Source organism: Pipistrellus hanaki, assembly GCF_964339955.1.
Source record: "Pipistrellus hanaki genome assembly, chromosome: 8".
In the NCBI taxonomy this organism is placed as follows: domain Eukaryota; kingdom Metazoa; phylum Chordata; class Mammalia; order Chiroptera; family Vespertilionidae; genus Pipistrellus; species Pipistrellus hanaki.
Window position 1 is genome coordinate 77,261,403 of NC_140510.1, and position 19,721 is coordinate 77,281,123.

Consider the following 19,721-nt stretch of genomic DNA (forward strand, 5'->3'; position numbering starts at 1 on the left):
GCCAGTTTGACAGAAAGCCGGGCGGAGGGCGTGGCCTGCCGGGAGGAGGCGGGGATTGGAGGCCTGGCTGCGCACTTCCGCCGGAAGTGCCCGGCAGGCGGAGGCCGACCCTCTTCGGTCATCTCCGGTGCTTCAAGGGGCGGTTCCTGTGATCTTCAGGAAGGGGAGGGGGGTCGCCGCCGAGGTACTCCTTTAAGAAATGCCCTTTTTATCAATTTCTATCCCAACACCGAGAAAGACCCCCGGAGGATCTGCGGGCCATCTCACCCAGCGCCCCGGTGTGTACGCGGAGGAATGAGAAGGGTAACGTCCTTTGACCTTTAACCTTGGCGGCGGAGGGAAACGCCCCCGAGTCTATATAAGGAGTTTTCCGGCTTTGGGCGGCCCTTTTCCCCGTCTTAGCGCTCGCCGGCGATCGCCCGCGTCCCGCTTCTTCCCTCCGCCGCCGCCGCCCAGCCCCCGGGTCCGCCAGCGCCATGGGCTTCGGAGACCTCAGGAGCGCGTCCGGCCTGCAGGTGCTCAACAGCTACCTGGCGGACAGGAGCTACATCGAGGGGTGAGCGCGGGCCGGGCGGCCGGGCGCCGGGGCCACGTGGCGCGGCCTCCCAGCCGCCGGGGACTCCTCGGGGAGGGAGGGGCTCCGAGGGAAGAAGGGGCCCAAAGCTGCTTTTTTAAAGCATTCGTTGGCTGTCCACCCGCTTTTTCCGCGTCTTTGCCCAGTAGATGGAAGCCTGTAGGTAGGTCTGCATTCAAGACGGTGCACCCCCTGAGGTCTAACAAGTATCAGGCATGCCTCTGGCTCGAACAGAACAGGTGGCTCCTTACCTGAAAGAGCTCATTTGCCTAAAAGCTCAAAGCCTGCTTAGACGGCCCGGTGACACACGGGGAGATCCCACTAATGAACTGGACAGACCTGGCGTCTGTCATTGCGTGGCTTTTCGCTGGGAGCTGTGTGTGTTAACCTCCGTGCCCTCGGCAGGTACGTGCCATCCCAAGCAGACGTGGCAGTGTTCGAGGCAGTCTCCGGCCCGCCGCCCGCCGACCTGTGCCATGCCCTTCGCTGGTACAACCACATCAAGTCCTACGAGAAGGAGAAGGCCAGGTAAAACCGCCTTGGTGTGCGTCTGAAGCCTGGCGTGCCCTCTTTAAGTTTTTCACTTGGCAGGGCAGGACCCAGGCGTCTTTCATTGTGCTAACTTTGTGACTTTATCATTACTATCTTTTAACATTTTATTGATTTTTTTTTTTTTTTTTTACAGAGAGGAAGGGAGAGGAATAGGGAATTAGAAACATCTATGAGAGTGAAACATCAGTCAGCTGCATCCTGCACACCCCCTACTCGGGATGTGCCCACAACCAAGATACATGCTCTTGACCAGAATCGGAATCTGGGACCCTTGAGTCCACAGGCCAATGCTCTATCCACTGAGCCAAACCAGTCAGAGCTTTATTAATTTTTTTACAAAGAGGAAGGGAGGGAGATAGTTAGAAACATCGTTGAGAGAGAAACATGGATTAGCTGCCTCCTGCACGTCCCCTACTGGGGATGTGCCTGCAACCAAGGCACATGCTCCTGACTAAAGCACATGGAACTGAACCCGGGACCCCCAGTCCAAAGGCTGATGCTCTATCCACGGAGCCAAACTGGTTAGGGCTAACCTTGTGACTTTAGGAAACACGGAAGCCCTCCGTGTTTCCGCGGCCCAGGGAGCCCATGGACAGCAGCAGTTCAGCTTTCCCCCACGCTGCCCTGCCCTGGGGGCTGCCTGTGGGGTGAGAGGGTGGCTCCTGTGGTGGGTCCTGGGCCATTCTTTTGAAACTGCTAACAATAGCGGAAGTTTGGGGAAATGGACTCGAGTTCACTCAGAATGGAATTGAGCATACTTAATGAAATCTCAAAACAGAAATACTCATTGTGGCCCTGACCAGTTTGGCTCAGAGGATGGAGCGTCTGCCTACAGACTGAAGGGTCCCAGGTTGGATTCTGAACAAGGGCATGTATATTGGTTGTGGGCACATACCCAGTAGGGAGTGTGCAGAAGGCAGCTGATTGATGTTTCTCTCTCATCAATGTTTCTAACTCTCCCTCCCTTCTTCTCTAAAAAATCAATAAAATATATTTAAAAAAAGGAAATACTCATTGTGAAAGAGTAAAAGCCTAGTGAGTATTGGATGTGCTAGCTCACATGCTACCTATGTTTGTTGGGTGAGGAGTTAAGACATAGGAAAGCACTTAGCTGGGAGTGTTCAACAGGTCCTGGTAAATAATGATGAAAACAAGTCCTGGTGTGTTTTCCCGAGTAAATAAGTTGTATCCACCTGATAGTTACATTTAATTACTGTTTTTTTAAAGCCTGCCCGGAGTGAAGAAAGCTTTGGGCAAGTATGGCCCTGCTAATGTGGAAGACACCACCGGAAGCGGGGCTGCCGACGGTAAAGACGACGATGACGACATTGACCTCTTCGGGTCTGACGACGAGGAGGTATGGCAGCAACTGGTGTAAGTGCATCCTTGCGCTTAAGCACAGGCTCTGCAGCCTGATTGCCTGGATTTGAATCCTGGCTTTGAAAGAATTCTCACTGGTTACATGATGAATCAAATCAAATCACCATCTTTCGGCTGAACTTGAGCTCATGATGGATTTGCTTTTTTCTGATAAAGCTGGTATTGTGATGACCTCACTGTCGCTAGGCTGATGAAAACGGGCTTTGTGAAATATATTAAATTTTTTCTTTATAGGAAAGCGAAGAAGCAAAGAGGCTAAGAGAAGAACGCCTTGCACAGTATGAATCAAAGAAAGCCAAAAGTAGGTCATCTTATAATTGTTTGTCTTCATTTCATAATAGTGTGAATAACCTTTTTCAAAGATAATCCCCAAAGTAATTTCCTCATTTCCTGAGTAGGTATCTCAAAACTTTCTGTAAAACTTCCACAGCTACTGGTCTGCAGCTGTTCTCCTGGTGGCAGCTGTGGCATTCCTCTGTGGGAAAGAAATTGTTACACGATCAAACACCTCTTTCTTAGCAAAATGGAAAGTGGGCATATGTGTGACAAACATGAGATGTATTCCATTGTTTTATGTGGCTAAGGAGATGATCTTGAAAATCAAGATTTACTGTGATCCAGCTGGCATGGCTTCGTGGTTGAGCATTGACCTATGAATCAGGAGGTCATGGTTTGATTTCCAGTTAGGGCACATGCCCAGGTTGCAGGCTCGATCCCCAGTATGGGACGTGCGGGAGGCAGCCAATCAGTGATTCTCATCATTGATGTTTCTTTCTCTCCCTCTCCCTTCCTCTCTGAAATCAATAAAAATATATTTAAAAAAGAGATTTGTGTCTGAACTAGGGGGAAAAAAGACATGACTTAAATAATGCTGTTTCTTGTTTTTTTAGAACCTGCACTTGTAGCGAAGTCTTCCATCTTATTAGACGTGAAGCCGTGGGATGATGAGACGGATATGGCAAAATTAGAGGCATGTGTCAGAAGCATTCAAGCAGATGGCTTGGTCTGGGGCTCTTGTGAGTTGAACCTTTCTTAATTGAAATCGGCATCAGAAATTTTCATAATGTCAACCTTTGCCTATGAACAGAACTTCTCTAAGATTTTTCTTATTGTTCTTTTCAGCTAAACTGGTTCCGGTGGGGTATGGAATTAAAAAGCTTCAAATACAGTGTGTAGTGGAAGACGATAAAGTTGGAACAGACATGCTGGAAGAGCAGATCACTGCTTTTGAGGACTATGTGCAGTCCATGGACGTGGCTGCTTTCAACAAGATCTAAAATCCATCCCGAATCCGTGCCCTTAAATAAAAGCTTGAAAGATAACCCTTGGCTCTTGACTCTAATAGGAGGGTGTACGGTTGTCCCTTAAGAGGCTGGTGTGCTGAGCCCCCATTTAGCCGGAAGTTTGTGTTTAACTGTTCTTTTTTATTTTGTGTCTGGATTTTAGAGAGAGAGATGGGTCAGCTGTCCCTGCACTGTGATGGGATGAAGCCCACGACCTAGGTATGTGCCCAGACCTGGAATCGAACCAGCAATCAGCTTCTGACAGTAACTCACTGAGCCACACCGGCCAGGGCTAACATTTTTCTTAATATTAAGTTCCTAGGTGTCCCTAGGGGATTGGTTCCAGGGCTCCTTTATAAAATGGTGTAAGAAGGCGTGCTTTTGGCCTGCATCCACAAATGCAAAACCCAGATGTACAGAAGTCCTTTTTAGATTCTGCACATAAGTGGGCCCCACAGTTCAAGCTCATGTTTAAGGGTCACTCCATTCCATTTTGAGAAATTCAGTGACTATGTAATTCATAATATAAATTTGGGTCAGCATTCTTAGTCCAAAAAGAGAAACTACCTATTACACTATATAGGTAGGTGTTGAATAAATTTTAGAAACATTTAAATGGACTTAATCTCAGTATAATTTCTGTACCTATTAGTGATGGCTTAAGTTTTCATATTTGCTTTATTTTTTTTTTATATTTTATTGATTTTTTATTTATTTATTTTTTTTACAGAGGGGGATAGAGAGCTAGAAACATCAATGAGAGAGAAAACAACCAGCTGCCTCCTGCACACCCCCTACTGGGGATATGCCTGCAACCAAGGTACATGCCCTTGACCGGAATCAAACCTGGGACCTTTCAGTCTGCAGGCCAATGCTCTATCCATTGAGCCAAATCAGTTTCGGCTATTTGCTTTATTTTTAAAAGAAATTGGGAGCTTTCCCTAACCAGTTTGGCTCAATGGATAGATAAGAGCATTGGCCTGCGGACTCAAGGGTTTGATTCTGGTCAGGTATATACCTTGGTTGCGGGCACATACCAAGTGGGGAGTGTGCACGAGGTGGTTAATTAATGTTTCCTATCGATGTTTCTGGCTCTCTATGCCTCTCCCTTCCTCTCTAAAAAATCAATAAAATATGTTTTTAAAAAAATGGGGAGCTAAAAATTTCAGTTGTGGAAATTTTGGGTTAAGAAATTAGCCCCAGCCTGGTTGGTGTAGTTCAGTGGTTCAGCCATGACATGAACCAGGAGGCAGCCAGTGAATGCTTTTCTCTCATTGATCTCTCTAAATTCAATTAAATATATATTTTTAAATATATTTTATTGATTTTTTTATAGAGAGTAAGGGAGAGGGATAGTTAGAAACATTGATCAGCTGCTTCCTGCACACCCCGTACTGGAGATGTGCCTGCAACCAAGGTACATGTCCTTGATAGGAATCTAGCCTGGGACCTTTCAGTCCCAAGGCCTATGATCTACCCACTGAGCCAAACAGATTTTGGCTAAATATTTAAAAAAAAAAAAAAAAGAAGAAGAAAGAAAGAAATTAGTCCTAATGGGTTTGGCTCAGTGGATAGAGCATCAGCCTGCAGACTCAAGGATCCCAGGTTCTTTTCCCATCAAAGACATGTACCTTGCTTGAGAGCACATCTCCAGTAGGGGGTGTGCAGGAGACAGCTGATCGATTTTTCTCTCTCTGGTGTTTTTAACTCTATTCCTCTCCCTTCCTCTATAAAAAATCAATATCTGTAAAAGAAAGAAATTTGCCCCAGCCCTATCCAATTTGGCTCAGTGGTGAGAGCAGTGGGCCCTGGTCCAGAGTTTGATTCTGGTCAAGGGCACAAACCTCGATTGTAGGCTAGATCCCCTATCCCAGCCCCTTCCTGCCCCTCCAGGGTGAGTTTGTGGAATTGATGTTTCTCTTGGTCCCTCCTCAGGCTGTGGTTTATTCAAAAGTAGCTTGTGGGTTGCGGTGGGTAGTGACTTAAGTAGGACAATTATTTTTTTGAAAATCTGAACCTTTTGGGCTAGGACTTCATACTGATGTTAGTGCTGCAGGTAATTTACTGAGATGAAGGCATTATGTTAGGTGATTGTCCAATTCTGGTAACAGTCCCACCTTAATTTGGGATGTATGTAACATTTTATTTTTTTTACAGTTTTTATAAAAAGTAGAGCTTGGGCCAAAACCGGTTTGGCTCAGAGATAGAGCGTCAGTCTGCAGACTGAAGGGTCCCAGGTTCGATTCCAGTCAAGGGCATGTACATTGGTTATGGGCACATCCCTAGTAGGGGGTGTGCAGGAGGCAGCTGGTCGATGTTTCTCTCTCATTGCTGTTTCTAGCTCTCTATCCCTCTCTCTTCCTCTCTGTAAAAAAATCAATAAAATATATTTAAAAAAAAAAAAAAGTAGAACTTGGAAATTGCTGACCTCCAAAGATCCCTGTAGATCAAAGAGATTAAATGATTTGAGGTCAAAAGTTTCTTGGCGGAGGCTTTAACTGGTTTGGCTCAGTAGATAGAGCCTGCAGACTCAAGGGTCCCAGGTTTGATTCCTTTTGATTCCAGTCAAGGGCATGTATCTTGGTTGCGGACACATCCCCAGTAGGGAGTGTGCAGGCGACAACAGGTTGAAGTTTCTCTCTCAGTAATTTTTGTGACTCTATCTCTCTCCCTTCCTCTCTGTAAAAAAAAATCAATAAAATATATATTTTTTAAAAAGTTTCCTAGCAGAACCAGACAATGCTGTTATTTTCTCCCCTTTCAATCTGATTTATATGTGACTAACTTGACTGTGGAAAATTGTTTAAATTCTAGAGAAAAATTAAATTGGGCATGTACATACTGATGATGAAAATCATCTTCACTTGTATTTAATTGGGCATGTACATATTGATGGTTAAAATCATCTTCACTTGAGCAAGTCCAACAAACCCAGTCTGAAATCACGGGACAGGCAAGGGAGTGGGAAGAGATTAACCAGAGAACCCATGGACACGGTGAAGGCTTGGGAGTGTAGGGGGCTAATGGACGGGGAAGGGACATCAGTAATGCTTTAAACAATAAAGATAAGAAAAGAAGCGGAATCCTCGATTGCATTTTCTTCACCCTTCCATTTTTTCTGCCCCAGGCCTTTCCCCTGCCCACCTCCAGTGCTCAAGAGAAATGCTTCAGAGAATCTAGTCATCTTAATAAAACATGGGGCCATATGGGTTGGTTATGACATCAAAATTTTACCCATGTGAAGTGGTTTTCTTTTCAAACTTACACACCTTTTGTTCAACTCCATGTAATTGTCATCTCACTCAGTATCTTAAAAATAAAAACTCTATAGCTCATTAAGCCTTATTTAACAATATACAAGGCCATGTTGAAATTTCAGGATTGCTGCTCTAAGGATTACATGCTGTTAAACTAAAATTTTATTCAACTTATGGGAAGACGAGAGTTTTCTTAGCATCCTATCCATGTATGTTGCACCTAAGTGGAACTTCTGAATTCTGTACTGCTTCAGATTTTCATAAGGTTTTTCTCTCTCTCAAAAAAAAATCTGATTATATCTGAGACGTTGGTATTTGGGCTGGAGAATGGCACTGGAGTTTCGTTTAGTTTAATCTGTGCTCTGTTCTGCACGTGGGTGGGAGGTGCCTTCAATGCCATCTTCAAGGAGGTGGTGTGTGTGGAAAACTCTCAAGGCTACAATTGCTCAGAGCCACAGGCTCCTGGGGTGCCCATGGAGGAAACTGGGAGCTAGACAGAATGATGGAGAAGTGGGAGGGAAATAAAAAATAATGTTTTAAAGAAGTTAGACATCTATTAAAAAATTAGAATAAAAAAAAGTGGGCGGGAGGATCGTTGGGGTCTATTTTGCACCTTTAGTGAGGGGTTAGGAATTGATTTGGTGTAAGAAACTTAAACTTCCCTGCCCATCTCCCTTCATCTTAGTTGGCAAAACCACACCCTGGTTAAATCCACTTTTCTCTCTCCTGCATACATGCACTTGTGCAGCTGATTTCGGGGAAGCACAGCCACATAACCACCGGAATCACTCAATTCATCAAATTCCAAGTGGGCCTCCATACTGGCAGGGATCAAATCACCTCCCTCCCTGAGGCTTTGTCTTCAAACCTCTCCCACATGCACCCTGAGCTTCCCCACAAACCAGCCCTGGCCTAGTCAGTATCTGCACTCCTTTACCCAAGACAACCACTGGGTGAAGACAGACACATATATTTTGCTCTGGAGTGGAATCAACCAGCAGTGACTGGAGTCGGCTTCTTTTGTTCAACATAATGCACTTAATTCATAGTCCTGTGTGTATGTGTTAATAATTTATTACTTTTCCTGAGTAGTAGTTCCTGTGTGACCATGTCACATGTATGTAACTTGCCTGTTAATGGACATTCACGTTATTTCCAATTGGGGGGCTATGTTTGTATAGATTTAAACAAAATAAAATCACTTGAGACATTTTCAGGTTGTCATTATCATGAGAGACAGCAGAGGGCAGTCTTTCCTTTTCTGGAGACACATCCTATGGATCCTGGAAATGCTGCAATGGAGAGATGTGACTAGTGAATAGCAGCCAAAACATAATGTAGTCGTTGATATTCAAGGGATTGGTACTAAATAGCTTGACCAAAACATTAAGTTTTAGCAAATATTAATGATAAACTAATGATTGAAAATTTGGTTAAAAGTAGAAGGAGTTTGAAAATGTAGAATGGTGAGTTGAAGCCACAGCTGTCTTGTAAATCTTAAAAAGATAACAGGTGAAATGTGACCAAATACTGACTCCACAGCCTTGAATAAGAAATATATTTAATAGCGTATTTTCATTTCATATTTAAAAAATAGATAATACATTAATATAGTTCAAAATTTAAGAGGTTATATATGAAATCTCCCATCTTCTAGTTCACTTCCATAAAAGCAACCAACATCACCAGCTTCTTGGGTCTTTCCAGAGCTAGTCTCAGCAAACTCATTTGGGCTAACTGCAGCATACAACCCAAACCATCGTGCACTTTGCATTTTGTCCATAGAAATAGGTGCTTGGGAGCTGTTCCGTATCTTGGATATTCATGTTGGAGCCCATCTGTATCTTAGATATTCATGTCAGTACATAAAAATCATCTCCATTTTTCAGTTACATAACCCATTGTTTCATATCTTATGTAACCAGGCCATTTATTGGATTTTTAAATTGCTTTCAATTTTTGTGATATCTATGAGCAATGCTCACATTTGCATTGTGAGCCAGGATACTGAATGAACTGTTTCTGAACCCATTATTTCAGATGGCCTCGGTGTATGCAGACAAAGAGATTCCTCCCCCAACCCCCCCTGTTTGTCTTTGGAGTGGAAGGCAGGAAAAATTGGAGGTCGCCTCTTTTTGCATGCCCCATAGGTGATGACAATAACAAGGCTTGTTATTGTGAGCAGCATCCGCGGCGCAGGGCTGGGTACAGTGTGGGAGGGAATTAAACATGATTCACTCAGCATCACTCTGAGCTGCTGTAAAATTACACAGAATTGAAGAAAATTACTACGGGGAGGTGGTTCAAACACATAACAATTTTAAAAAGTATAAAAGTCACTTTGTGAATAAGCAAGTAATCTGAAAGTTCAGAAAGTCAGGGAAAGCTAGAATTAAGAAACATTTTTTAGAGAAATCGGGGCTTAAACTGGATAGACTCTTTCTCAGTTAAAAAAGAGGAAGAATGTTCCAGAGAAAGAGAGAGAGAGAGAGAGTTAGTTCCAGGAGGGTGTGAAAGGCAGAATGATAGACATCTGGGAGGCAATTCAACCAGCTTGTCTGCGATGTGCAGCGTGTGGAATTGTGTAGGGTGGGGCTGGGTTGCAGAGGCATTTGTGTTAGACGCTGGCTCATTCATAGGGAGCCAGAGAAGGACAAAGTAAAGGCAGAGCCTGAGCTGGACACGTTGTGGGAGGACGCAGGTACATAAAAGGACTGTTATAATCCTACCGTAAAGGAAAATGACTGCATGTGGCATACACACTCAGTGAACTACTCTATAAGCTTCATAGAATTATTTTTACAAATAATGGACGCTATAGCAACATGGAAAATGCTGGGTTCTTCATGAACTATTTTTATCAAGAGATAAGCTTATAGACAAAGACCCAAATACAAAAAGAATTGCATTTGTGCTTTGAGATATATGTGTAATCCCCCCAAATCCCCACCACCACCACCAAAAAAAAAAGACAAATAAAATTTGGCAATGGCAATTTGTCCTTAGGATAAAAAGATAAAAATAAAAAATAAAAAATGCATGCCTCATATACATTGTGTAATTTGAACTTCACAGTAAGCCTAGGAGATAAACAAGGCAGACACGGTTATCACCATTTACAGATTAGACTGAGTCCTGAAAGACGCCTTGCCTGATTACTCATCTAGGGAGAGGTCTTCTGAGTCCACTAATGTGTTGGTAATAAAATGGGGAAAGTTCTCCATCCCTGCTTTTATACAATTTAATCCCATTTCATCAGTATAACCCTTGCTTCGTGCCCTCGGGGAGAGTGAGAAGATATCACTTACGGGTAAACTCAAATAGCAAATGGAGACGGGTAAACAGACATCCTCTCACTGCATGCCCTGGGTGGTAATGGCTGCATCCAGGAAATATCCCAAATGAGTCCATCGTTCGGAATTTTATTGGCCTGAATAGTTTTCAGGAGAGTAAAAACCAAAGGAAGTGTCCATAGACTTATACATATTCATTGCCCACATGGAAGCATAGTGAGGAGCTACGGATTCCTCTCCACGCCTGACATCAATTCCGAATCTCCCGTCTTCACTTTGTCCCTATGAAATGGGACTATTGTCTTTTCTGAACACAGTCCGTGTTTTCCAATCGCTGCACATTTGCTCTCGCTGTGCCATCCATCTAAAATACCCTCTTTCCTCGCCGCACTTTGTCAAATGGTAGTCATTTTTCAAAACGCGCTTCAACTACCTCTTGCAAGAAGTCTTTTTTTTTTTTTTTTTTTTTTTTTAATTCTGTTCCTTCCTGCCCCTTGCGGCCTTCCAGCACATTATTCTCCCGCAGTGCTTATAAGCTGTCTTGTTTCAAAGTTGTCTGTGTAGTTACCTGATTCTTCCTATGAAATTCTGATGTTCATTCAAGAGGAGAGGAGGAAGGGACCTCACTTCCCAAGCAGTTACAATGTCAGAACGTGCCAGGAACCTCACTAATTTTTACCAGGAGTTTATAGGGCTCAATACCACTGTGAGTGCTTTTAGGTGAAGCCCTGAAGATCTACCTGCATCAACTCATTTAATTTTCCCAGTAGCCTTATGGGGCAGATGCTATTGTTATCTCCATTTCGCAGATAGGGAAAACCGAGGTCTAGAAATAGGAGTTACTTTAGCCGAGCTCCCAGTGCTTGGAGCCATAATCCAAACCTAGATAGTCAGCCTTCGGAGGCCTTGGCACTTGCCCTCTATTCCTAAGAGCTTCCTACCCCTGAGAAGGAGGCAGGTCTGTCTCAATGAGTCTGTGCTCAAGTCCCTGCGCTTCCTGGGATTCCTGACCCTCCTGCCAACTAGGCACTGAGCTCCCTCGCTTCCTCCTCAGATTGGGGCAGTGCCTGTCCAGCCTCCGGCTTTTATCTTTTCAGTCCTTCATCCTGCTCTTGGTCATTAGACCCCTGGAGAGTTTCACTGACCAGACTCCAACCTCTGGGGAGGAAGCTTGGAGTCCCCAGTCCTCGGTCTAAGTGTGGGTCCTTCTATCTTCCTCCTTGGATGTCCCCTCAAACTGAGAATAAAAAAATTATTCTGCTGGAAAGCACCTGTACTGGTTGTTGCATTCTCCTCCTAGTGAGTCCCCATCAACATCCCCACTGGCAGTTATTTTAAAAGCTACTAAACCGGAATTCTTAGCCTGGGGCCGAAGGCCTCCCTGATATTTTATTTAAAAGCATTTTTCTGTAGAAAGAAACCATAACTTTCACCAGATTCTTGAATGAATTCCTCTAAGTCCTTTGTAAACCTTCCTTAAAGCATTTTTCCTTGTTGGGTGATCCACTCCTCACATCAAACATTGAACCATTTTGAAATCCACGTTAAACATATGTTTAGGTAATTATTAAATACTTCCTTTGACCAAGTGAGATGAAGGCATATTTTATAGACATGTAATGAAGTATTTGTTTTTCCTTTTTCAGTTTTCTTTTTGTATTCTAGATCCAATCATGTTTTTTTAAGATCTCAAATATGGTCATAGGCCCTTGCAAAGCTCACAGGCCTGGAGGCTGTGCCCATTGAACCACATTGGACAAATGGCTCTGGCGTGGATTCCTAACTCACTGAGGTTAGAAAACACCGCCTTGAAATGTGACTTCCAGAACACCAGCTGCTCCATTGATTTCCTTCTGCCCTTGGCTGCTTCATCCCATTCCTGATCCTCAACCTTTCTTTCTTCCATATCTTTGTGTCTCCATTTGCTCAAAAAAGGATGAGACTAGGAATTATTTTTTTCTTTTTCTTGGATCCTCCAGCTTTTCCCCTGATCCTGGGAACGCAGGACCTGTCCCTCAGGGTCAAGGGGAACCCAGAGCGGAAAATCTCAAACCCTGATGGTGGAGGGGTCAAGGGTAAAGGCTGCACACAGAGCCTTCCTCTCCCTGCTTTTCCTTCGCTGGGCAGGGCAGACACCATGAGGTTTGGGAATGATCAAAGTGTAGGACAGGCTGAGCTGTGCCACACATTTTGGGGGGATAATTTCCAAAGCCAGATCTAATTGTACGATTGGGGCTAACAATCAAGAACACAGGCAACATATGGTCTGATATTAGCATTTCCAAAACTGAGAGATGAAATAAAAAAGGATGTTAAATCAAGAAATAACATAGCTCCCCTAATAACTTTCAAAATGAAATTGAGGAATTATACATAATTGAGTATATTTTTTAAATTGCAGTGAAGAGCAGAATTTATATTCATAAAAGACGAGGCTGTCAGCAGGGACAAAAGATAGGCGCAGAATCTTTAGGAAACCGCCGAGGCAAGGACATAGAATTCTAATGTCTCTTTACCTAGATGCCTCTTCCTTTCCTGGCTCTCTTATGGCCCTTATTGCTATCTATCTGCCTGGTGCTGTGGTTGTTTTTAATGCAACTGTAATCTCACTTTCTAAACGGTAAGTGCCTTACGATTCTTAGCATTCTCACAATGTCTATACACCATGGTCCTTCGTAGCTCTTTGATACCCACCTACTTGCTAAAGGAATAAATGAATATAGGTCAACATATTATTACAGTCTATAAGGAAACAGATTTCCATCTGACCTAAAGGTTGCTTTACTGGTATCTATGTAAAGATCATCATAGAAATACATGGCTATGTCTGCTTTGACCAATAGAATACAAGGAAAGTGATACTGTGTTTGTGCAGGGCACAGCGTTTAGCAAGACTGGAAATGTCCACCTTGGTCTCTCGGAGCTCTAAATTGCCATTTAAGAAGTCTGGCTACCCTGAGGTGCCATGCGGGAACAGCTGTGTGAAGAGGGGAGAGGGGGAAAAAAGAAGAGGGGGGTGGGTAGCAGGGGAGAGAGGTTGAAGGGAGGGCAGGGATGGGGAGAGAAGAAGGGAGGGAGGAGAGCTGCTCAGCGAGCCTCCAGCTGTTGGAAACCTCAGCCATTTGGCTATTCCCAGTCCAGCTGAGGCTCCAGACACCGTGAAGCACAGAGAGGACCCGCGGCTGAGCTTTGTTTGCATTCCTGACTCTGAATTGTGAGATGTAACACTACTGAATTGTTGTTTTAAGCAACTAGATTTGGGCGCAGTTTACGAAGCATTAATAACCAACTGGCTGGGTGAGGAGGGGACATCTTTCAACAATAAAGATAATTTTTAAAAATAATAACCAACTGGAAGAATGTTTTAAACTATAATAACCAACTACTAGTTCAATTCATACACGTATATACAAAGATTGCATGAAATAGAAAAGTCCACGCTGCATTTCAAGAATCTGTCTAAGGGGTTAAAGGGAACTTAAGCAAACTTAATTTTCCATTTTTCAAACGAGGTTTAATATTAAGACTTAGGACTTAGAGAAAGCTATTAAGATTTTTCAAATAATAACTGATCTCGCCTCCACAGCGGTGATTAATCCACTGTGGGTATAATTAGCAAGAATGACATATAAGTTGCAGGTGAAAAGAATTGAGATCTTTCCTTCGTTTTATATCCACACACACACACACACACACAAAATGTGATACACTGACCCAAAACAGCAAAAAGCTATGGTCAGCTCTGTGTCTTGGAACCAGATCGTCTGAGAGCAGCTGTCAGGGGACCCACACGCAAGCCTGACACTGATTTGTGGGGGAGAGGATCTCACTGAGCCGTTGTTTCCTGGAGACCCGAGTTCTTGGTTTCAGAGCTCCTAAGCTGCTCGCCCACCGTGCCAGAGCAGCTGACTTCCCACAGCGTGTACTTCAGTATCTCAGCAACCGAGGCTCGAAAGCGCGCCTGGAACTTCTTACTAATTAGAACATAAAGGATGGGGTTCAGGCAGCTATTGAGGAAGGCCAGAGCGGTGGCGAGGGGGAGGCCAGCCCGCAGCACCTGGTGGACATGGCTGCCCTGGTGGATCCTGAGCTCCCAAATGCTAAATATGTGATAAGGGGTCCAGCAGATCAGAAAGGCCAGGACCAAAACTAGGATGGTCAGGGAATACCTGCTGGAGACCAGAATGCTTTGCTTCTTCACCTTTAAGAGGAGGCACAGATAGCAAACACTCATGGTCAGCAAAGGGGCGAGGTACCCGTTCACAAACTTCACCCAGGTCAGCACATGGTGCCTCATCAAGGCGAGGTCGTAGTCATGCTCGTGGAAGTTGTGGTAGCACAACGTGTGGTTATTCACCTCCACCGTCTCCCGGAAGTACAGGGAGGGACCCGCGATGAGAGAAGCCATCAGCCAGATGAACACGGTCACGATCTGGGAGTTCCTCAGCGTCCGGTGCCGGTGAGCCACGGCAGGGTAGACCAGCTGGAGGTAGCGGTCCAGGCTGATCACCATCAGGAAGAACACACTGGCAAACATGTTCAGCTGGGCGATGAAGGAGTTGGCCTTGCACAGCCAGAGGCCAAAGGGCCAGTGGAAGTTCATGGCCACATAGGCGATATAGAGGGGCAGGAAGAGAAGGAAAATGAAATCCGCCATGGCCAGGTTGAGGAACCAGAAGGTGGTGACTGTCTTCTTCCACTTGAAGCCCGTGAACCAAATGACCGTGGCGTTGCCCGGGATGCCCAGCACAAAGGCCACACAGTACAGCACCAGGGAGACCCAGTGCACGGCCTCCAGGGGGGCTCTCTCTTCTGGAGGAGACGCCGGGGAGGCATAGTCCAAGGTGTAGGAGTAGTTCTCAAATTCTTCAAACAAAGTTTCCTCTAGGTCTTCCATGACCTCGAGAAGGGGAGAAGGAGGAAATCAATAGCAGCCAATTAAAGAAACAAAAAGAAAACACAAAACAATTTTCCAAAGAACAAGACAGGTTCAGTGAATAGGAACGTAAGGACAAGCATATTGCAGCTTAGGAACTGGAGAGAGTGTATTTCTTAGCAGTATTTGTGATTAGACTCCAGCGTCCAAGTGTTGGTGGACCTCAGCTTCATTCTGGTTGTTCTCAAAGCTGTGAGAGTTCGTGATTGTTTTTTTAATTGATTTTTTTTTTTTTAACAGAGAGGATGGAGAGCTAGAAACATCGATGAGAGCAAAACATCGACCAGCTGCCTCCTGCAACCCACAACCAATGTACATGACCTTGACCAGAATCGAACCTGGAACCTTTCAGTCCACAGACCGATGATGCTCTATCCACTGAGCCAAACTGGTTTCGGTGAAAGCTCGTTTTTTTACAAAGTATTCAGTAAGGGTTAGATTAAAATGGTTAACTCTTTTAATTTAGAGTCATTTAGGTGCAAATCCTCAGTTCATAATGCTTGTGGGGCTGACATTCAAGACACTTTTTAGGTTATTCCTAGGCATTATTTATGGAAGATGAAAAAAAAAATTCCCACAAAATACTAGATTAATACTTATGTGGTGATTGATGACTTCAAAAATCCCTATTTGTAACATGATTTCTTAAGTGCTAGACAGAGTCCCAACTGCTTCCTCAACCCATCCATCTGATGTCATAAACAACCACTGGAGATTTTTAACCACTATATTGCACCCATGGATGGTTTGATGTTATGTTTGTGAATGTAAACATGTTCATCAATATCATATCAATATGGAAAGCTTTTCAACCAAAAGGAGTCTTTTGGAGTAAACTTGTCTCTGAACATTTAATTTCTCTATTAATTGCGTATAGAGTACAATTAAGCTTTATTACATTTTTATTTTACCAAAATTCCTCTATTTTGAATGAATTTCAATCAATTCCTTTCTATAATTACAACAAAGATTTGATTTATTAATTGGTTTTATTTTGTTTATTTTTGTCCATACCAAATTTTATCTATTGTCATTTTGCCCAAAATAAAGGTGTTTTGTTTTGTTTCCTTGCAAGGCCCATTTTCCTGGACTGAGACTTAAATGTCAGTATTTCAATCAAAACAAAGTTTACTGGGTACAATTTTAGCGTTATTCGTTTTATTTTGTGTTATTTCTATTAGTATACAAAATCAAGTAGAAAAATAATTAATAGTTGTGTTCATTTCATGGAGCTACAATCATTAATGAGGTAAATATGTAAGATTCTAACAGGGTTAGAAATGAAGAGTGAAAACATCTTGTGTTGCTTGCTCACTGGCATCTCACTCTCAATTGACTAACTCTGAGTTCATCAGCCCACCTAAAATCATTCAAGGAACTTAGCAGGGCATAATTAAAAAACAAATGTAATTCATTAATGTCTTCCCAAACCAAGACCCAGCCAACTTCTCTTTATTCTTCAATATTCTGCTCAAATGCCACCTTTTCTTGTAAGCATTTCTGATATTAGCTTCCCCCCAATAATTATAATAATAACTTGTATTACAAATAATAGTCAATGTTATTGTAAATTTACTAACTACCAGGCAAAAAAAATTGATCATCGGAAGACTCTTTACAGTAGGTAAGTACTATTATTATTTGTGTTTATAAGAAAGGATATTGAAGCTTGGAGAAGCCTCGTGACTTGCCCAGGATCATGCAACCTATAATTGGAGAATCGGCATCTAAACTCAGATCTGTTGGACCCAGAGCCCAAGCTCTTAACCACTACGACATTCCCTTCCCTGTCATACTATTCTTAACACATGTGACACACTATTATTGTTTATTTAACTTTAATTTTGCCCTCCCAAACTGAACCCCTTTGAAGCAATGTCATCTCTATACCCCATAGTGCCTAGGAAAAGTCTTCACATATCACAGGTACTTAACATGTGCTTAATACATAATTAGCTCTCTATAAATCCTGTTCAGAACCAATGGAATTTTAAGGACTCAGGTTAGAGTTTGTGAGTTCACCTCTAAGTCAATGTTGCTGCCAGAATCTCTCTGACCGTGACCCACAGCTCTATCCCCAGGATCTCGGCTTGTTTCTTAACAAGTTCTTTCTTTCACATGTCCTACCTATTCCAATGAGCAAGAATTGGCTTCTTCTTTAAAATATATATATATATATATATATATATATATATATATATATATATATATATATATATATATATTAGGGGTGTCGAACTCAATCAGAGAAGGGGCCAAAATCTAAAATCCAGCCTAAATCGCGGGCCGAATGGTTTACTGAACAGTCATAAACTGACAATGTCATAAACTGACAGCGGAGTGCAGTGATGACAGCGCGGTGCGGGCCACATTGCAAGGCCTGGCGGGCTGGATTTGGCCCGCGGGCCTTGTGTTTGACACATGTGATATATATATATATATATATATATATATTTTTTTTTTTAATTGATTTTTTTTTTACAGAGAGGAAGGGAGAGGGACAGAGAATTAGAAATATTGATGAGAGAGAAACAGCGATCAGCTGCCTCCTGCATACCCCCTACTGGGAATGTGCCCGCAACCAAGGTACGTGCCCTTGACCAGAATCAAATCTGGGACCCTTGAGTCCGCAGCCAACACTCTATCCATTGAGCCAAACCAGTTAGGACAAGTATTGGCTTCTTTCTTGCTGCCCTATTCTTTCAGGCCTGAGGTCTTACTGCACTCCCCCTGCTCCTTCTGATGGTTCTCCAGTGCCAAATCCTTCCTAGCCTAGTCTCCAACTTCCTGTCCTGTTTTTCTGCCTGTATATTAGGACACTCTTACCTTCCTAATGCTTAGGACCTGTACTTAGGCTATTAGCAATTCTACACCAAATGGCCCAGGTTGTGGACTAAATCACCTTATCAAACCCCAAGCATTAAGTAGAAGAAAGCTCCTTCCCCAAGCATGGAAAAGCCCATGGAAGACCCCTCATTGCACACAACCACTATTCTCACCAAAAGCCAGGAGCCCCCCACTTTCAATGTCATTACCGACCCTGCTGAGCCCAAGTGATCACAGGGCCTGATGAAGGACACCACCCTCCTCTTCACAATTCTCTTGGGATGAGGCAGTACCTTGAGGATGAGTGATCTATCTGAACAGAAGCTCTTCAAATAGAAAACTGTACCAGAGAGGGTCCTAATCTTCTTGAAGGCAGATAAGATGATTAGGTACCTAAACCAGTTGGAGAAAGAACTTCAAGAGGAACTGAATGCTGCCCAGCTGAGTTGTTCATGGGAAATACAGGCTCAGAGTTCCCCCACTACTTAGAGCAGATGTTTTTGTGGGGAGGTGATGGTAAAGGTAGGGGTGAGAGAAGTGCAAAGTAAGGCAGAATTTAACAACTGTCCTATCCTGGTGAGGGAGCTAGTCACGTGGATATTTTCAGGCAAATTTTCAAGGCAGAGGAAACAGCCAGTGCATTTAAGGAACTCTCTTTTTAACCATGGAGACTGAATATGGGAGCTTTTGCAATTGACTATGGTTGGCTGCTATGTCGCCTGTGTTATAAGAAAAGGAGGGGCAGGTCTTGAGTTGCAATGATACTGGACCTATACTGTGTTGGCAGAGTTAACGTCTTCCGCCCTATATTTCATCATCTAACTGTCCCAGGAGCAGGTGGAGGCTGTAATGGGCGCAGTAGTCCAGATCCGGAGATAATGGGATTTGGGTGAACCGAAGAGCAGTGGACTTGCTTTCAGAGAACAGCAGCTACTCAGTTCTAGCCAACTGTTTCCATGTGGAAAATGAGCACTTAGTGTTGCCAGAGTTTTTGAAGACTAGATGAATATTTATGTTTTTAATGTGAAAAGTTTCCAAATTCTAAATTACTGTTTTAAACAAAATAGCTATGGGCCACATTCAGTCCAGCTGCAAGTTTGTGACCCTTGAGGCAGGCAAATTTGTAAAAGTTTTGAGCTTTGTAAAGGGGAAATCTATACATTAAAACAGAAGTAGCCCCACCTAGTAGTTCAGTTGGGTAGAATGCCATCCTGATACACCAAGGTTACAGTTTGATGCCCTGTCAGGGCACATACAAGAATCAACCAATGAATGCATAAATAAACATGACAACAAATCAATGTTTCTCTCTCTCTCTCTCTCTCTCTCTCTCTCTCTCTCTCTCTTTTTCTCTCTCTCTGTCTCTCTCTCTCTCTTAAATAAAAATATCCTCTGGTGAGGATAAAAAAAAACAAAAAACTGGACACATATGAGAATGTAAATGAAGTGTGTGAAAATGCAATCTCAAAATAATAACTGCAACCTCAAAGTAAAACTATGATCTACAAAAAAACTTACTACCTTGTGCATTTCTGCCAATTTAAACTTAAGGCCTAAACTGAAAGAGATGTGTTTTCAAACTTTAAAAATTGATTATTTTGCTGTATCATCCATCATGTC

At 43.2% G+C, this 19,721-nt stretch overlaps 2 protein-coding genes across 7 annotated transcripts in view; one reads left to right on the top strand and one right to left on the bottom strand.

Moving 5' to 3' along the window:
* Positions 1 to 420: 420 nt before the first annotated feature.
* Positions 421 to 3,828, top strand: EEF1B2 (eukaryotic translation elongation factor 1 beta 2). Its single transcript, XM_084892193.1, has 6 exons — positions 421 to 556; positions 980 to 1,102; positions 2,354 to 2,483; positions 2,741 to 2,807; positions 3,397 to 3,522; positions 3,629 to 3,828. Exons 1-6 carry the CDS (start codon positions 477 to 479, stop codon positions 3,781 to 3,783), a joined length of 681 nt encoding a protein of 226 aa, XP_084748319.1. The 5' UTR covers positions 421 to 476; the 3' UTR covers positions 3,784 to 3,828.
* A 4,791-nt stretch (positions 3,829 to 8,619) lies between these two features.
* CMKLR2 (chemerin chemokine-like receptor 2) overlaps positions 8,620 to 19,721 on the bottom strand; it is a 52,118-nt gene continuing 41,016 nt past the window's right edge. For all 6 annotated transcript variants that reach the window (XM_084892924.1, XM_084892923.1, XM_084892922.1 and 3 more), the window contains one exon: positions 8,620 to 15,239. In XM_084892924.1, the coding sequence (XP_084749050.1) occupies positions 14,166 to 15,236 (1,071 nt within the window). In that variant the 5' untranslated portion in view covers positions 15,237 to 15,239 and the 3' untranslated portion in view covers positions 8,620 to 14,165. The remainder of the gene's footprint in view (positions 15,240 to 19,721) is intronic.

Bases quoted from the DNA above. Each gene is read 5' to 3' on its own strand.
- EEF1B2 (XM_084892193.1), top strand. From the start codon at position 477: ATGGGCTTCGGAGACCTCAGGAGCGCGTCCGGCCTGCAGGTGCTCAAC. The intron at 557-979 runs GTGAGCGCGGGC...TGCCCTCGGCAG, and splicing joins GACAGGAGCTACATCGAGGG to GTACGTGCCATCCCAAGCAG. The intron at 3,523-3,628 runs GTGAGTTGAACC...TGTTCTTTTCAG, and splicing joins TGGCTTGGTCTGGGGCTCTT to CTAAACTGGTTCCGGTGGGG.